Source organism: Dermacentor variabilis, chromosome 2 (assembly GCF_050947875.1).
Source record: "Dermacentor variabilis isolate Ectoservices chromosome 2, ASM5094787v1, whole genome shotgun sequence".
Taxonomy (NCBI): Eukaryota; Metazoa; Arthropoda; class Arachnida; order Ixodida; family Ixodidae; genus Dermacentor; species Dermacentor variabilis.
In genome coordinates this window covers 60,102,124-60,121,562 of record NC_134569.1, presented here as the reverse complement: position 1 = coordinate 60,121,562, position 19,439 = coordinate 60,102,124, and the positions used below count along the sequence as shown (strand labels likewise).

The 19,439-nt window shown below is 43.3% G+C and overlaps 2 protein-coding genes across 8 annotated transcripts in view; one reads left to right on the top strand and one right to left on the bottom strand.

Moving 5' to 3' along the window:
* The window catches only part of Set2 (SET domain containing 2), a 118,853-nt gene extending 107,955 nt beyond the window's left edge, over positions 1-10,898 (top strand). For 6 of the 7 annotated variants that reach the window (XM_075680697.1, XM_075680703.1, XM_075680700.1 and 3 more), the window contains 4 exons: positions 1,806-1,887; positions 6,011-6,049; positions 8,541-8,720; positions 9,169-10,898. In XM_075680697.1, the coding sequence (XP_075536812.1) occupies positions 1,806-1,887; positions 6,011-6,049; positions 8,541-8,720; positions 9,169-9,336 (469 nt within the window). In that variant the 3' untranslated portion in view covers positions 9,337-10,898. The remainder of the gene's footprint in view (positions 1-1,805; positions 1,888-6,010; positions 6,050-8,540; positions 8,721-9,168) is intronic. The other variant, XM_075680699.1, reaches the window with a different exon arrangement.
* Positions 10,899-15,985: 5,087 nt separating this feature from the next.
* RpS26 (ribosomal protein S26) lies at positions 15,986-18,443 on the bottom strand. Its single transcript, XM_075680696.1, has 3 exons — positions 18,403-18,443; positions 17,520-17,834; positions 15,986-16,063 (listed from the first exon to the last, which is right to left on the bottom strand). Exons 1-3 carry the CDS (start codon positions 18,403-18,405, stop codon positions 16,019-16,021), a joined length of 363 nt encoding a protein of 120 aa, XP_075536811.1. The 5' UTR covers positions 18,406-18,443; the 3' UTR covers positions 15,986-16,018.
* Positions 18,444-19,439: the final 996 nt, after the last annotated feature.

Sequence of the window (19,439 nt, the reverse complement as noted above, 5' to 3'; positions counted from 1 at the left end):
GGGGCAAAAGGAGGAGGCCGCCGGCGCCCTCTTTCCTCTTTTCCGAGCCGATCACCATGGTTAGGCGGGGGAAGGATGAGAGACATTGAGAGAGAGAAAAAAAAAAAGCAGTTCCGCAAGTCGGAGAGCGTGCGCAGCGGGAGTACAGTCCGAGCCTCGCTCCCTCTCGCTCTCACATTTTCCGAGCATTTCGTGGGAGGCGCGGAGCTCACGGGTGCAGCGAGTGCCGAGATCGCGCGGCGTTCTATATATCCAATGGCGGGTAACAATATCGTTCGATATAAACGTACGGATTGCTATACTTTAACACAGAATTTTCAAGGGGATAATTTACGAGTTCGATACAGACAATAATTCGATATATGTGGGTTCGATATATCCGTGTTCGACTGTACCAGCTTATGGGCGTCTTGCGTTGGAGTTTGAGGTATAGTGGCGGCGCCTGGTGGCGGTGCGGGAAACGACATCTGAGTCGTGCCAGCTTGGGTCGTATTGAGCCCTGGCTGTGGCGAAGCACGTTTCTAGGCCGAGTTTTGCGTCGATTCGCACATTTTTATGCCCTGTTGCGAGTGCGAAAAGGCTCGTCGCTTCTCATAGACCACGCCGACCACGCTGCGAGCTCGCCGCAGCCTATAGTTTAACGAAAACGGACTCTCCGTGTGCCGTGGGACGTAATTCGTTTCTCCTTCCGCTAGCCACCATACTCCCGCTTTCGCTCTGCTGTCGGCTCTGTCTTGGCTCTGTTTCTGGCCGCGCGTTCGCGTTTTGCGCAGAAAAGCCGTAGCGCCGTCTGCGGAGGCCGTTCTACTCACCGATGGCGCAACGTCACTATGAGACCATGATGTCAGTACTCCTCGATCGGAGGGCGGGAGATTTGAACTGCGCTAGAGGTACGCGGACGCTTCAGAACGCATTTTCTCTTAAAATAAGTCTCTCCTTGGCACGAAACAAGCGTTTCGAGGTTTCTGTGATGGTATTTCAACAGTCCACGTTGACTTAATAGTAACCTTTAGTGTCCCTTTAACTGATACGTACGCAATAAGCTGGTACAGTTTATGCGGATACAAAACTCATTATGTTCGGTGGCCGTTTAGTCGGGGATTCGATTTTACCACTTTTAAAACGAAACTACTACGCGGGTGCGGTTTAAGGGGGTTAAGTACAAGCTACTCGGAAATCCAATGTTTTCTGAGATCCCATGGTCCGCAAACTTTTTCGATCGACCGTAACTATGCTGTTTTCTTTGTAGTATATTCTTGTTATGCAATACTAAAAGACCCCTGAGCATGCGCAACACCATATAATTTTGCCCACTACTTATAAGCATTGAATTTTTCTGAAAAATTGTTTTATATTTGATGTGATATTCCGCTTTCTTTTCTTGATTACCATGACGTTTTGTCACGGTAACTATATGTCATGTAAATGTTGTGACCGCAGTGCCGCAGAAGGAGCTAAGTGTTTAACATTGTCTAGCACCTGACTATTTAACTTTCTCTCTCTCTCTCTCTCTCTCTCTCTCTCTCTCTCTCTCTCTCTCTCTCTCTCTTTTTTTTCTTTTCTTTTCTTTTTTTTTTCTTTTTTTTTTTTTTTTTTTTTTTTTTTTTTTTTTTTTTTTTTGACGTACACATATTAAACCCTCTGTTGTGCCTGCTAGAACCTTTTTATTTCATATTTGCATGCCATTATTTGTCACAAACTCCTTTGTGCTGTGAATGCCTGCTGTGATAGTAGAAGTACTAATTAATATAGTAACTATTCTATATAAGGTTTAACCGATGAATTAAAGGAACCTTTCTTTGCAGAGAAACACAATGGGACCCTCCAACCTTGGAAGAAAATGACCAAGACATGGAGCTAGAAACTCCAACCTATGATGAACCAAAGGTGGGTAATTTATTATTGCTAGCCACAAAAGGAATAGTTCTCGCCCTCAGGCTTTGCTGAGGCAAGTGGCATTTAGTAATTTACTGTCGGCGGCTGATGTTTTGGAGCTGTTCGATTATTCAGACTTTGTCATGGTGCCACCACTTGCTCAGTAGAACCATTGTACGACGACTGAGGACACTGTACGATGTCAATTTTTGAGGCACATATGTAAGTACAGTTAAACCTAGACATAACGAAAGCCTTAAAATCGGCAATTTTCTTCGTTGTATTGAAATTTCATTCTATCAAACTTCAACCTTTTATGCAAATAAGTACAGTCGCCGATCAATTTTTCTTTTCAGAAAGGGGCCGCAAAATTTTCCAAATTATTGGGAAATCAAAGAAAGCAAATTTCAATGAGAAAACCAATCATTTTGATAAATTTCAGAGTCGGCAACGAATGATAGTTTCATGCATGTACATCAACGATATCTTCTTGGCGGTACGAATTGAGCAAAGCCAGCCACGCTTTTGCTTGCGCTCTGCCCCCGCAGCTGGTAGCATTGCCAACACTGGAGTGACACTATCGTGAAAAGTGCCAGCAGCGGGGAGCCAATGCTTGTTCTGCCTCTCGCTGCAACGGGCTACCAAAACTTGAGATTAAAAAAACCTCCAATACTGAATGCGCGGTAAGACAGCTTAGATTGGTGCCATGCCACCTCGACACGCCCACTCTTTGCACACGTGGCAGATTACCTCTAAAGGAGGGTGCGCGGCTACATGTGCGCTCAGCCGCACTTACAGCCATGTGAAGCCACCATCTTTCTTGTCTCACCCTCCACACTTTCACTCACACCTAAAGCACGCAGTGCACAGGGCACGATAGGATCTTATCACACTTGGATTTTATACAGAACACAATGTGGCTCCTTCAGCCAGCGCGCAGTGCGCGATTTGAGGTGTGTTTGCAAGCAGCCACATGTAATTCAATCACCTGACCATTTGCATCGGCGGAAGTTTTTGTCTCTGCATTCCTTTGTGGTGGCAGTGACCTTTGTTATATTGAAATTGCATACACGTTATATTGAGGTGTTTAATACATGGTGTTCTATGTACAAGAGGTTACAAAAAGTTAAATACTTTGCTTTATCGAGAATTTCATTATATTGAAGTTCGTTATATTGAGGTGGTGCCCCTGAACAAAGTTATCACCCGTACGCTTGTTTTCATTGGCAAGGCAATTTCTTTCTGCTTGCCATATGCATGCTGCAAAGAGATTATTATTAACTTGGCTTACAACCTTTCTTCGGTTGCAAAGGCACTGGTTAACCCTTTGAACATGGCGAAAATAAAGCTCACTGCTGGCCAACACAGCGGCAGGATGACTAGTTGTTATGGGAAGTATGCTTCTAATATGTTATCAACAGCCAACGTCCCTGTTTAGGCCCGAGGCCATGTGCGCGGGCCAGTGGAATGACAGCCAAGCAAATGCCATTCAAGTCCACAGGCAGACAGCCAGCAACTACTAGGAAGCATACGCTTACCAAATTTGTCTCTGTGCTTACTCTGTGCAATGGCGAAAACTCGTCTGTAGGGACAAAGCTCCGAACTGAATTCGCACAGTACTGATTTAACTGCCAGCATTCTGCAGGGAAGGTAGCATGCAACATAGACAATTCATGGTATTGTGACCACACATGAGGTACATAAGGCTACCCGCCATGGTGGTTTAGCGGCTACGGTGTTGCGCTGCTAAGCACGAGGTCGCGGGAACGAATCCCGGCCGTACCGGCTACATTTCAATGGGGACGAAATGAAAAAACTCTTGTGTGCCGTGCATTGGAGGGACGTTAAAGATGCCCTGTGGTCAAAGTTAATCCGGAGTCCACCACTACCACGTGCCTCAGTCAAATCGTAGTATTGGCTCACAAAACCCCAGAATTTAATTTTCAATTCAAGGTACATGAGGCTACATGAAATTTGAACTTAAAGGGGTGCCACACCCTTGGCTATTGCGAAATTGCAAGCATATGTTTTTTCACTCAAGCGAAGTTCAAACAAGATGTCTGCAAATGGGTCTTCCATAATGCTAGCATTGTAAGCAGCAAAATTCTTTTTTCCCTGCAAACAATAATCGGGCATTTTTGTTGTCCCCTTCAGTTCTGGAAGAAAATCTTCCTGCGACTGTATTTGTTTCTGTTTACCTCCTTTTAGACGGGCACTAAAGGCAAACATTGAATCAATCTATATTCTAGGTTCCCTTTTAGTAGGTTACTCTTCTAGGAACCTCACAATGTTGGTTTTGTGCCTAGAGATGTCCTAGTTGCTGATAAAATTGCAACTCAAGAGGCTACAGAGTTGGGATGCTTGCATAGCTGCGCCAGGGGTCTTGCAGACCGTGTGCTGCTAAATTCCACACTTCTAAATAGTCTTTGCATAGGCAGCGAAGAGGCTGCCTATGCATAACTCGCTGCCTTGAAGAGGCAGCGAGTTATTCTTTAGAAAGGTGCTATGAAGCTGGCATCACATATAGTGTCCCTTTACTACTACTTGTTACTTTGAGATCTTGTCATGCTTGTGTACCGTCCGTGGCAAAAGAAATTTAGGCGACTGCCACGATTACTTGAGCAAGTTTGAGCTGCTGTCACTTCAGCCAACTATGCTGTTGTAAGTATTCTAGAGGATATAGAGGCCTCTGTAGTTCAACCCAGTTCGGAACCTCGCAGTTTCGCCTAGGGCAGCCTTAGCTCTGGGTCATGAAACACTGTTAAGTAATCTATTGCTACGGCAATCATAAAATTAGTTATGATAATGAACTTTTCAATTTTTTAGTGAGCATTACCATATGCTTAGCGTCCAGAGGGCTATTTAGTTGGCCACCTCATCATGCATACTACCACCATCTCCATACCTTTCTGAACAAGCACTGGAAGACAAGTTATTTTGATTTAGTTGTGTGGAAAGTGTGTTTCCTCTCTCAACCTATTTTTCCCCTTTTTCTTCAAACCTATCTTTAAAATAAAGGGGGTAGATAAAACATAGCTGCACTGCTGGTCATTCTGCAGGCTTACCATATTTGCTCAAGTCCAAACCATGTTGGGATTTAGCAGAGGGGGCAGCTGCATTGGGAATCATAAAGCATGCACAAAGCTGGTGGATGCTCTTGGGACAACCGGGCCTTGCTGGCTGGTGCTTAGAAGCTGCAGCCAGTCAAGTAGTCAGAATGTCTGGAAACTTTAAAATTAAGTTCCTTCAAGTTCTACTCTCGCATACCATGCTAGTCACAATTTAGATTACATATGACTCACTCACTTTGTTGACACAGTTATTTAGTGTAACTTGCTTGCTCATCACTGTGTTCCTCAAACAGTACGCTGTTTTCATCTCTGTCCATTCCTTTGAGGTGGACCACTTTTGAGATGAATTTACCTAGATTAATTTCTATTGAATTGGCTATCCAGTTTGCCACCCATCTTTTATTTATGCATGGTCGGTGGGGCCAGTCGGGTTTCTCGGCACACATTCTCAGTCAGCCATCTGGTGTTATGACATAACCACTGTCGTCAAAACGGACCGTTAAAGGCAACATCAATGCCTGCAACTTAATTGTAGAGTGCTCAAACTACATCCTTATATTAACTCTTGAACCACCATCCCAGTCATTGCAGACCCTCAAAAGTATTGGCTTGAGGTTCGGATATGTACGGTAAATCAACCTATTTTCCTTGCTACGCTTTGCACAATGGTGTGTTTTGATGCACTGTTCCAGAAGTATTTCCCAGCCATTGGCATGAGTTAAAAGAGCTGCATGCATCATTTTTATTGAATGTCTGCAACATCTGTATGGCTCTCTCTTGTGTGTGTGTGTGTGTGTGTGTGTGTGTGTGTGTGTGTGTGTGTGTGTGTGTGTGTGTGTGTGTGTGTGTGTGTGTGTGTGTGTGTGTGTGTGTGTGTGTGTGTGTGTGTGAGAGAGAGAGAGAGAGAGAGAGAGCATTAGTGAGTGGGTAGCATTGATTAGGACTTGATTCATTTGTGTTACGCCTGTTCCTTGTTTCATTTTTTTGCTGCCCTTAGTTGTGTGCATTTTCTCTTTTTATGATTGCTTATGCATTTTCCTTCCTGCATGTATATTGCCCTTCAGGTGAACAGCACAGTAGGCAGCTCCAGGGGAAAAAGATCGGTTAGTACCTGGCATACATGCTACTTTGTGTGCAAGCTCTTTTTTATGCATGGCTTGCTCTAATTTTTGTTTATTACTCAACTTGGTTTCAGTCTATGTTGCTGCGAATGAATGTCCTTCCAATGCCTTGTGCCTTGGGATTACAAAAGCTCCTGTCTATTGAGCTTTTGGTGCACATGAAAAAAGCCTCGGAGTGGTCAAAAGTAATCCGTAGCTCTACAATGATACAATGGCACGTTGACAATGACGTGTTAGCTTTGCCACAATACAGAAGTGTTCTGCGGCAAAGCATACGAATGTTGTGAGTGCAGCTTTCGGTGCAATTTTGTTGGGAAAAAGAAAGAAATTACACATTAGATTCGAGTAAATACTATAATTGCGCATTGTGAGCTACCGTTATTGCTTGAAAATATTTCTAGGGAACGCCGAAAGAAAGTTTTTTCAGTGGGAGATTATGTGTATTAAACACATTCACTGACCTCTAAGCTCTGCTGAGACAAACACCACCAGTAAAAAAGCCACTATTCGGGTCACCATACGGGTTAGGCGCATGCGTGCTGTCAGGCCAACTTCGAATTATCTGGTGAAGGCCAATTTTAGAATCAAAATAACTCATGTTTGAGTTCATAGAAATGTGTGGATGCCAGCCAGGGCCTTTGGATGAGATCAAATTAAGGAAAGAATGAAATTATCTGGAGCCAAAATAATGGGAGTATTCCGTCCAAGCACCATTTTTGCTTCACTGTTTCACCACCATAGTCATCACTTTGATGCCATTCCATTTTGATGCCCATGCAAATCGTCCAGCATGCTACTAAGTGTGTTTAAATCAACTAGCATTTGATGCCATAGTTAAAACAGGCACTTGCTGACCCCCGGCAATGGCCTGAACTTTAGGTTTGTTTCGGTTGGTGCAGCTATGATATGGAAATTTTCTATGTGACTACGAAAATATATTTTTTAGTCCTGTATCTTCCAATGCCTGCACTCAAGCAAACTGTACGAACATCAGTATGCATTTAAAATCTATCGTAATGAAAATTTCAGCCAGACCGATTTGCATTGAACCTCTGGGAGAGGGAACTAAGGCCACCAAAAAGTTTATATTTATACATTTACGTATTGCTTACCTGTGATGTCTCACACAACAGTATTTCAAAGAATTCAGCTTATAGGGACATTAAAAGCTAATATGAGGTCTAGCAAAAGTAATATTTGTGTCCAAAAGCGTCACTATTACCAAGACTGAAGCTCTTGTAAGAAAAGTACGTCGGTGTAGGTCAGCATTGGTGCTGTGCCTTTTCATATATGTATAGTGCCAGCTGCAGTGTCATAACATGTCTCAAAACTGCCGAGTTGCAGTATAGTCAGATTAAATTTCTTATAAAGCTCAATTTTTTTTTTTTTTTTTTTCAAAATAGTGGCACCCTGTCTGCATGGATCTCTTGGAAAGATCCAATTGTTTAATGTAACATGCTGTAGCACCCAGCAGAGCATAATCTGAGAGGTTTCCAGTGCAGCTATGAATTGCACCTTGCATTCATCACAGGCAACTTTGATTCTGAAAGAATTGTGCAGCCCTTTTCAGTCACGGTGATGTCATCTCTTGGCATAAGCACATTCCAATACTAGAGGTGCAATCAAACAGTCCAGATCCATATTTTTGCCTATTGTGTTTCCTTAGGAGTTTGCCATTGGAGGAGTCTACCACAGTTTTTCGTTGGTAACGTAACGATGTTAGCTACCTTGTGTTAAATGGTTGTCTAAGCGGTTCTGCTGGAAATTCTGGGGAAAATTGCATGAGTGGAGCACTTTAACCGATGTGTTAAGCTCTTGTAGCATCCATCATGTGTAACAAGCCACATGTTTATTCCTGGGGCATTTTGGCATTGAAGGGAGTGTTGACAGTGAATAAATTCATTTTATGAAGGATGGTGCAGTACTGTAGTAACATTCACTCCAAAAAAAGGTGTATTTACCATTAATTGCATGACTATATTGTGGATGCTTCTTTTTCTTCTCCCTCTTTCTCTATCTCTGAACCAAGGGCCTGAGAAATTGTTTGTAGTTATACACAGAACCATGCTTCATATGGAATAAGTGTTTTCTTCTCTCTTTTTGTGCTTTGAAATGTGATAGGCGGAGCTACTAGGTGTCAGATTTATGGAAAACCTAGCATGTTAGTGGCAAGAGGCTTGGGTGCACAAATAGCAAGTGTACCTTCTGAACAATGAAATTAAATGGGGCCAGAGACATAAAATGGTGCATCAGCATAGCGCAGTGGACACAATCAATTGCTTGCTCTTCTGTGACGGGCCCAGCAGATACAGCCTTGTGGCACATTAAAGACCCACCTCTTGCATTATATATTCTTGCGAGTACAATACAGTCAGCACTTCGTTTCTTTATAGCCTGGAATGTCTGCAGTGGTGTATTTTGAGACATAGCTGCAAGGGTATTGGTTACATCGTTGTTGGTTTTCTGTCTGCAGAGCAAGAAGAAAGCGGTGACCGTGGCTGCTGACACTTCAGAAGTGGCCAAGAAGATCAAAGAGTTGTTTCGGTCCAGGATTTCTTCCCACATCGTGCACTGCCTGAATCCCTTCCGCAAACCAGACTGCAAGCTAGGACGAATTCAGAGCACGGAGGACTTCAAGCATCTTGCTCGCAAGGTAGGCTTACCTCATCTAGCTTGCCAAATTACTAAGGGCAATTTTCTATGGCTGGTTGACTGTCCTCTCCCTCTCCTTTATCGCAGGACCTTGAATTGTTTTAGTCTTGTCAGTTTTTAAAATTGTAGCTCATTTTGCCAGGTTGCTTGATTCCATGATGTGCACTGTGCATGTTTTATGGCAGCTTTGTTAGAGAATGACATTTGAAGGCTGTCATTCTTCTGCACCTTCTATAAATGGTGGTTAGTAGACTAAATTTCATTTTTAAGATCTCCACTGAAGAGTAAATTGTGACATCATATCCAGGATTCTGTGTTAATGACATCATTTGAATCGTGCTTAGCCCTTGCTTAGCTCTAGACAATTAGTGCTCGCTTCAGACTGCAGTATTACCAGTGGTGAAGCAAACAGCTGACAATATACTGTTTTTTGTTTTTCTTCTGCCCAGCTGACACACTTTGTGATGGCCAAGGAGCTGAAGCATTGCAAGAATGTTGAGGACCTGGAATGCAATGACAATGTGAAGCACAAGGCGAAAGAGTTCATACAAAAGTACATGGCAAAATATGGTCCTATCTACCGGAAGGACAAGACTGTCTCCCCTAAGGACGACTAGCCCGCGCTCTCCTTTGTGCATAGGCGTGCAAGGGGCTGCAAGCAAATTGGAGGTGGCTGACTCGACGCTGAGAGGAATCCTGCCAGTCATCAGTGCAGCATTACCAGGGATAACCTCCATCAGCTCAAAGTCTTCAAGCCTCTAATCCAGGGACCACTAGACTGCCAGGCAGCATTACTCTTCCCACACCAACGTGTCACAAAGTGATCATGCGCACCGTATGCCACAAACTTCCAGGCAGAACAGTAGGCCATGGCAGCGTGATATGCATTCAGTTGTGGTCACGGAGATGTGCGTGGTGTACAAGTGCCTGCCTCATCAAGTCCTGCAATAGTGGCATCTCCAATGGCGGCGCACAGCCGAAAATGTTAACGCTGTTCTAATTGAAGCGGCACAGTCTACCTAAAGTGCATCTGTACAGGCCTGCACATGTGAATGAACACTTGATGCTGAGCTGCTCTTGCTGGAAAACAGTTCTTTGGCTGAGTCAGTTGCCGAAGGCTAGATTGTGCGAGTAAAGCTAGGATGGCCGATTTGCACTCCGCAGGCCGGCGTAAAGGTTCCAGCACAGAGACCATGCCTTTTTCTGCAAACTAGGACACCTTTGTTTCTTTGGCTGCAAGCCATCCTTTTGTTCACACTTGTGAGCTTTCACTTATTTACCATGGTGAATCGAAAGTTTGGTTCCTGTTTATAGACTGGTTTTGTACTGCCACACCATAATTGAATTGCCTGCCATTTGTTTTCTGCATAATTTTAGCTTTTTTTTTCTTAGTTGCAGATTTTTTGTTGTCAAATGAATTTACATTTCCGTAAGGCGTACATGTTCATTTACTCTTTATTTTTGTAGTTGCTGTGGGTTCAGAACTTGTCTGTCTGTACGAATCATTTGCCTGATGATTAAGCTTCCTTTTCTTTATATGGTAGCATACCAGACATAGTTTGAGGAAAGTAAAACGCTACATACTCTTGGCTTATTGACTTTTGTCATGTGGTGCGAGAGCTGTTGGGTGTTTTGGTAATGGATTTGGGACGTTACATCTTGTAATTAATTCATCTTGCTCTGGAATAGGCAAGAAACAGCAGCCCCATTCTGTACAGTTGCATTGCTGTCACTTCCGAATGAGGTTGAGGAATATTGTCTTGCATGCCCATCCTTCCCTCACATGCACCTCCCCCCCCCCTTTTTTTGCCCCCGTTATGTATATAAAGTGTTATATAAACTGTTTCAATTTCGTTGTCCTTATTTAACTATTTCATGTCAACAGTGTTGTGTTAAATGACTTCATTGCATGGTTCTCAGCGCATGCTGTTAAATTCTCTATGACAATGGTGCATGGCTTATAAGTTTTCTGCCCAGCACGGAAATGTGGAAGCCTAGTTTGAGCCAACCCCTTTTGTGCCAGGGAAGAACCATGAATTTGCGCTGCAATTTCTCCATGTTCATTTTTGGGCATTGTATATATACAGAGCATATACGTATAGACTGTCATCTGCTGCACATTTCTGGCACATTTAGATGGCTCCAGTGATGAATGTAATAAATATACATTTTCATATCATTGGTATATCTTCGTGGTGTCCTTCACACCAACCCATGTGGTACATGTAGTGTGATTCACTTAAGGACAATGATTACTGTTGTCTGCTGTTTAAAGTGGAAAATCAGTACTTATAAGTGTGGGTGTAACAATTGAATTTTCATTTTCGTTACTGTCACTGGCTGCACTGTAGTTTAGCTTAATACAGTCAAAACTCAATTTAACGAAGTGATGATTGCACTCAAATGGGTTAAATCAGGAAGTTCGTAAAATCGGGAAAGGAATTTTTCGGTCCTTTAAAATCTGGAATAGTAATGTGGTGGCATACAAAAGCTACTGTGGCATTGTATTTGCCGCTAATCCAGCCATATGTTGCATAAACCATGAAATAACGAAATGCAACCACCACCGCCCCCTATGGAGGTGGTGTTGAGTTGGCTGCTCTGTGCATGGGCGCAGCATACAGCCTCGCCAAAATAAAGCTAGGGATGTGACCATGGCACCTAGATGTTTTAATGCGATAGGTTTAGAGCGTATGCTCGAAGAAGAAACAGTCTGTCAAAATTAGAAAGGAATTGCTGCTTCTTTTACTCGTTTATTTCAGTAAAAACATTGTTAAATCGAGTTTGGCCAAGTTTGTTTCATTAATTCAGGTTGGTGATAACATTGAACCCTATGGGTACCTGTCGAGGAATGTAATTTTCTTCGTTAGATTGGGAACTTAGTAAAATCGGATTTTGTTAGATGAAGATTTAACTGTACTTGCATTTACTTCAGAAGATCATAGAGGTCATGTCCTAGAGGAATGGCTAATTCAACCAGTCATTTCAGTGTATTTATGCAGTGCTTCAAACAATATGTAATAGAGTACAAAATGTCTACACCTCTGTTACACATGAGCTTTAGTGCCAGCATGAGTGGATTCGGATGGTGGTGGTAAAGCTCAATTTGGCCTATTCTTGCGCGACTAGTAGTGTACTACCAAAGCACTCTTGGCAGTTATTAGCTTGCATGTGGCAACTCCACCATGGTATGTAGTATGGCGACACATCAATAGTAAAGTGAAGGAATTCTCGAGGAGACTGACATGTGCAGTAAAGAAAACTAGGAAAAGTCATTTTCCCTGGTCCTGCTACACAAGTGTCGCCTTGCTAGCAAGTATGCAGAGATGAATGTCAAGATGTCTTATGTGGCTCAAAGCTATGGTTGTGACTTTTCTGGCAGCAAAAGCTGGCAAGCAACAAGAGCCATGGGAATGTGTTACCAAATTTGTTACCTAGCAGACACCAAAGTTGTTACATGTACAAACTAAGAAACTCATCACTACACAATATTACTATACAGAAGGCTACATGCATTGCAGTTGAGTACAAGAAGTCGTTGCATTTTTGCCAAACCCTGAACCAGAAAATGCAAATGCATGCTGATTAGGAAGTAGTACTGTCCACAGGCAACAAAATGTCAGCTGCAGAGGTTAAGAACTGGTACAGGTAGCAACCCTATTTGCAAGTAGCAGCCCAGTGGGCATGCTGAGCATTTGGCATCAAGCAATACGAGAAGAATGCTATATTGAGCAATGCACTAAATGTGGTTCTACTGTATATCTCCAGATATTGTTTCTGTTGCAGGTTCTCTTCAGTGTGCAACCTATCTCTGTTTAATTATGAAGTGCCTGCATTTGGGGAATCCATTTAAAAAGCATAGCCATGTCCGCCGAGCGGCAGGCAGCTGCTGGTTGTGGTGATGTTGCCAGGAGCTGCTGCACGAGCTTTCCGTATGGATCAAAGTGAATATGGAAGGATCTATTTTGTGTGTGTCGTGAACTTGACCTGCAAATAAATTCTTTGCCTATAAGAGAGAAACTCTAGCAACCTGAAGTGGTTACCGTAATCTGCATGCTTTCATCTGGGGTAGGGAACGGTGTTTATCATGGACTGCAGGACAAGGCATATTCACAGCAGCGAATAAAGACCGGTGCTGCGGAAGAGTAACTGTAACACGTGAACCAGTTCTAGTCAAATTTCCTCTCGCTGGTTTTTCTTGTGTGGGGCATGCCGTGAACGTGCTGTACTGTGAAAAAAAAAAAAATGGCAATGGCCCGATCCCACCATGTTGTAGTATAAACTTTGTTAGGGGTTTTGGGCGGTGAGTGGGTCCTTCACTTCAGACCTCTACTGGTCTCTACGGTTCGCTGGGCTCGATCGAGAAGAGTCAAACTAGTGAAACTATTATCAAAGTGTGGCACCTCGTGAACTAGTTCACGAAAAGCAGCTTCAGGATGCTAAAGGGACACTAAAGAGAGGCTTACATTGAGATGTATTAATAAATTGCACTTCTATTGATAACAAAAAAGAAGCTTAGCATGAGTAAATGCTTGATAAGCCAGGAAAGATGCAAGAGCTGAATACAAGTGGCAGTGTTGCCTTCAAGTTCCTACACCAGCTCACTGTAATGCAATCACAGAATAAAAAGGAACTTGAAAATCCACCTTGAGAGTACCTGCAGCACTGATTTGCTATATTCAATGTTGACAGTGTGTCCTTGGACCTATGTAAATTTTGGTAAGATGGGCTGCATTGCATTGTGAAGGAGTCAAAATACTGAATTTTTTCAATATTTAGCAACTTTCCCTCTGCCAGAGTAGCCCAAATACTCGAAACATCACACTGACCTACTGGCACTGGGCTTCGGGAAGTTTGGCATTCCTTTTCTATTCTAGTAATAAACTTTTTGCCATGAAAATAAGAGTTAAAATTAAATTGTGGAGTTTTACGTGCCAAACCAACTTTCTGATTATGAGGCACGCCGCAGTGGAGGACTCCTGAAATTTTGACTACCTGGGGTGCGTTAACGTGCAAGTGCATGGGTGTTTTCGCATTTTGCTTCCATCGAAATGCGGCCGTCGTGGCCGGCATTCGATCCTGCGACTTCATGCTCGGCAGCCCAACACCATAGCCGCTGAGCAACCACGGCGAGTAAAATAAGAGTTCTGGGAGAATACTTCGTCAGTCCAAACACCTTTAGTGTCCCATCAAACGCCACAATTTTAACTTGGTTTTGGAATGTGTTGGGTGCCTGGCTTTGACAGGCAGTGCTTGGTAAAATAGTTCTCGACATTCTAACTCGATACATTAGCACAAAATGCTGGACACAAACTTAAAACACAGGTATGAGTGCTCCCATTCATCCTATCTGTTTGTGCCTGCCAACATTTTGTGCTAATATGGAGCCTAGTAGGAGTGCAAGCCAAACTACCAGCAGACAGCTTTTAGCAGTGTCACTTGCGGTCCACCTTGCTCGCATTTCGTGCTTGGAGAAGCTGCTTAAAAATGCGATTTCACATTCTTGTTAAGTGCATCTTCCCATACGCGCAAAAACTCTGCCAGCTTGTCTACCAAACCATTGTTTCATACAATTACTAGAGGGAATTGTGTCTACAGGCGCTGAAAGCAGAGCAGTTCAGTCAGCCTGGGAATGATAGGTAGTACATGGATTTGCCTAAATTTAGTGCTGTCTTTAAATGGCTTCATGATTTTGCAAATTGACCATATTCAAGTACTGCGCTATAAATAATTTAAAAATTGAAGGATACTTCACTTCACTTGTAAGAGTGAAACACAATAGGATTCAAAGATCCCCAACTGCTTCTCGCGCTTCCCGACAACTGCAGCTTAATGTGACCGTAATGTTTCCCGGGAAACGCTGGCTGCAAACGCTATGCACGAAGGCGAGCTTTCTGGTAGAAACGCGACCTCTTGCGTGGGCCAATCCTCGAGGTAGTGCACAGCTGCGCCAAGAAAGCTCGCATTCAGGTTTGTTGTTGTTTTGCACTTTCAATATTTCAGTCCGAGAAGATTTAACATAAAAGGCATATGTTGTCGGTGTTTTGTTTCACGACGTTTGTGGGCCGTCATCCTCAAAATTCCGAGGATGATGATATACGGATTTTATTGGCAGAAGGGACGGTGATAGCCAAAAAATACCACAAAATTCCAAAGAATAATTGTCAAGAATGCAAGACACGGTATGAGCAACTTTAGCAACAGAATGATGTGGCAATATAACCTGCATATACCACACGTCATAGAGAAAGGTGTGGCATATACATATACCGAAATATAGAGGAATTTTCATTCGTGGGGAAGCCGGCGCCGAATGCCAACAGCAGTACCCGATTTTCTGCGACACGGGGCCCTTAACACTAGCGCTTTAAAATTGCCCAACGGCACGATTTGAACACAGGACCTCTAGCACAGAAGTTCGATATTGAGTCCATCGCACTGTGGATGCACGGACAAGAACCACTGCAATTAGCAGCGATTATGCGTGTTCGCAGTCTTATTGCCTTCTGCATTTAAAAAATAAAAGCTATAGATTGCTCTAAAATTTAGGCCAACGAGGGCAGACAATCTGTAATAAACGGAGCCACAAGCATCAGCATCAAATCCCTGTACTACCCATCATTCCCGCACTGGCTGAGCGATAACACCACCAGAGTTCTCTCTTGTAATTATTGTATGAAACCTTACATTCTAGACTACAAAGAATCCAAGTGGATACACCATCATGCTCCACTAGACAAGCAAGCAAAAGCAGCTTTATACCTTCCACTACTTGTACAAGTGTTATGCACATACGCACTATACTCTTGACATTGTGCCAATGCAAGGAAAGCTGTGGAGACTACACGTACAAGTCCACTCCTGAAAATGTCTCGCATTATTGTTTTAAAAGTGTAACCATAAGCATCTGGTTTACAAATGCAAAGTAAGCCACTGAGAGACTTGCTTTTTGCTTTCCTCTTCCGAGTTTGGGCAAAAGTGTAACTGTCACACATGATGCTATGCTATCTGTTCCAAGAAACCAAAATCGCTCAACACTACTGTGATACTTGGCATAGTAACACACATCCAGGAGCTCCATCCTTGTAGCTTTCCCTCTGTTGCCCCAGAAAGTTGTCCACAAGTATGGTGCTGCCGCTGAGCGTGTACGAATTGCAGGGTGCCCCAGTCAGAGGAGCAGATTGTGAATGACTCTGCTAAAATGCTCTAATCAGCCCCAAGTTCTCAACATGCTTCTTAGAAAATACAGAGGACATAAAGACGTGCTAGTTGGCAAGTGAACACTTTTTTATTCACATATTATTTGACAGCAACGCGCGGTGCATTGGGTCCACGAGCCAGGTCCTGTAATGAAAACAAGCACAATTTTATAAACATGCTTAAACCAATACAGGTAATATTGTACACATGCTCCACACACTACAGGCTAAGTATGCACAGCAACTACTACTAGATTAGTGCACTTGTAGATCTAAAATTGTGGCAAAAATGTCATTGTATTCAATTAAGCCAGCGTGGTACACCTAGCTGCAGTGAAGTGCTAGCCATTACCCTTAAAAAACATTTGTGCTCTATAGTATGAATAGCATGATTTTACATTTCTCATAAATGGCACCTAAAATATGTCTTCATTCAAAATTTTCTGGGCATTTGTCAACACACAGTATATGCAGTGCATTTCAGGAGTACAGCCGGATGCGATCACGTCACATTTTTCTCAGCTTTGTAACTACTCAGGCTGTGTGCACAGACTAGCTGAAGCAACAGAAGTGTCATGAGAAGTGCGAGGACATTGACTGTTTTTTCATTTTATTTATCCCAGCAGTAAAATTTGTACTCTGCTGACAGAAGCTTCATTAAATCTGCCTAAAAGAATATAGATTTCTGGTTGAACAGCTAAAAAGGAAAAGAACATCTTTAGCCTTCTTTCCATGGGCACAGCTCCTAAGTAAATTTCAAGAGTCCACATCATGAAACAACACATGAAACAAGGCAAGTGACATCACAATGTGCATTTAGTGAAACTCCGTTGAATGCCACACTAACTGGTGGCTCTTGCAATCTAACATGCCTTGCACTTCGGCCAATCAATGCATGTAAGCGAGGCTAGGTATGAACACAAGGCTACATTAACTTGAACTGTTAATATCGACAGTAGCATAGATCAACAACTTTGATGGCAGATCGGCTAGTTGCTTTGACATAACTTTGACATTAAAAATGTAGCAACACTAATTACCATGTAAGGACGCCTTGTACTCATTTTTAGTTGTTTGTCTTCCATGGTCTCTTGATCCATTTATAAGTTAGTACACAAATTGTGCTGCAGCCAATTAATAAAACCAGCATTTATAAAATGTTCATCAGTAACAGTTTTTTGCACCCTCTACTGTATAGTCAACCAAACAGTTCCTTTGTTTTGAGCAACTATTGCACATGTGTTGAGTACAGATGCAGCAGTGCAACCAGATGCAACCAGACAAGTGAGCGGTGCTGTCACATGAGCAATACATTTTATCAAATAAAATACACAAAATGTGTATCTTGCTCCATTCATTAGCTGCAATGGGCTGCTCCTGTGCTCAGAAAACGTGTCATATTGAGGTCCAGTGCGAACCTTCGCTGTCACTTCCCCTTGTATAGCAAGTACTGTTTCCTGCATTTCCAGCGTCCATGACAGTGACCGGGTCTCCATACAACGCTGAAGCCTTCCAATACTAAAGAGCAAGTATTACTGAAGTGATCGTAATGTACCAAAACTGTATCAAACAAGAACATGTGAGAGAGCGAGGAAACTAACCGCCGTGGCCCTTGGGAACCTCGGTGGCGGTGCCCGGTCCTTGCGTGCCTCTTTGGACCTGTTGCGCACGATCTTGGAGTGGATGGCGCACGAGACGCAGTAGTGCAGCTTGGCGTACAGCTTGGGCAGCGGGTAAGACTCGTACACGCTTGCCACCGTGATGTCCCTCACTGCGGCCGCCTCCACGATGTTGCGGATCACGAACTTCTTGATCGCCTTATCCTTTGGCACGCAACGCGCGCAATTGGTGCATCTTACGGGCTTCACGTGCCCGCGGCCGTGCTTGGAGCGACCGTTGTTGCGCCTCTTGGACGTCTGCACAAAACCCACATAAGTAACCATGGGTCACCGTCAGCTTGGTACAATAGCGATCACCACACACATCACCGATCGCTATTTCGCGGCTAGCTCCTGCTTCTGCCACTAACTTTACAGCCGTGCCTTTCTGTGCATGAATAATGAAGCACGAAATAGATTTAAAAAGAGAATACAGACTTGCTACTTTATTCGTGTGACAAGAAAGCACTTGCGGCTTCGCTAATTACGCGCAAGAAACTGTCGCTAAGAGACAATGAACGTAACTCACAGAACTGACACAAATCTACTGGATAAAAAATTGACTGTTTTCTAGTAATATGAACAAGTGCAGTGAATGCAATACGAACAAGACATAGCAACGCCGGTGCCAACCCAGCAACACATGGTGTCGCCTAAGCCTAATACAAATACTGATTTCCATTCACTAGCATTGCTTTCCGATAGGTTCGTGCGTCGCTACTACTTCTGCACATACCTAACGACCTGTTATACATAACTACACAATTTCACACGTTAAATATAATTCGACAGCAAAAGACTGTAACGAGCGAAGTGCCATGCTTACCATCTTCGATGAGCAGTGGAGCCGAAAAGAGGAATACACACCAGGCCCCGCACACTCTCAAGTTCAACAAATGGCCACAGAGGGCGAAAAATCAATCGAGGCGCGTTTCAGCGTAAGCGCGTAAGTGGAGCTACTGTAATTTGGTCGAATACTTTAATTTGTGCTTTCTCTGCTAGGGGCGCTGAACATGCTGATTTTTTTAATTTACACAAACCATTGACATAAACAATCGAGGTGTCTAAGGATGCTTTTTTACCTCCGGCAAATAGGCAGTTGATTTTTTTTTAATTTGATTGTTGAAGCTGCTTTTTAGTCATAGCGTCAAGGTTTTTGTACTTGATTAACCACCGACAGCCGACAGCCTATTGGTATCGATGTGTTTCCTGGCCGTTGGCGTTCGAATACTACGGCGGTAAAACATTTTCGAAAGCATGCTGGTTTCGTCTGCGAGTCATTACACAGACTTGCTGTAAAGAGGTCTACTCTTGGCAAAAAATAGTGCCTCATTTCGTTTAGGCGTTGATTATCATAATGAATGCGGCGGAGGTGGACGGAATACGCTTGAAGGTACGTTTTTATGCCGTTGATCTCCATAACACCGTAAGTACGCAAACCGATGTCGCAGAACACCCGATGCATCATTGTGTGTTCTCCGTCATCGCTTGTTTGCTGTACGCCTACTAATTCTTCATTTCTTCTTCAAGTGTTGTACCCTCCTTTTGTCCTTGTTCTCTTGGGCTTCACTTACAGTATGTCGTTCCGCCAGCTGTAATGCGCATTTGCAAAACCAATACGTTTGATAAGACGCAGTGGTTATCATAATTTTACTACACATGTATTAAGCTGGCACATATGGTTCAGATACAGATGCCTGTTTGCGGACTTGCACGACGTTGATGCGGAGATTAGGATAATTATGACACCCGTAAGGAAGAGGCAGCTGACGGCCGTAAGCTGTTGCGTTCTTTTGGCCAAACTACCCGGCCTGGTAGTGCTGTAAAGATGCTGTATAAAAGTGACACGCGGCGACAGGGAAA

What these genes read in the sequence shown, in the direction of transcription:
- RpS26 (XM_075680696.1), bottom strand. An exon ending in GGTTCCCAAGGGCCACGGCG is followed by an intron (nt 16,064 to 17,519) that starts GTTAGTTTCCTC and finishes TTTTCATTACAG; the next exon opens with GACCTGGCTCGTGGACCCAA.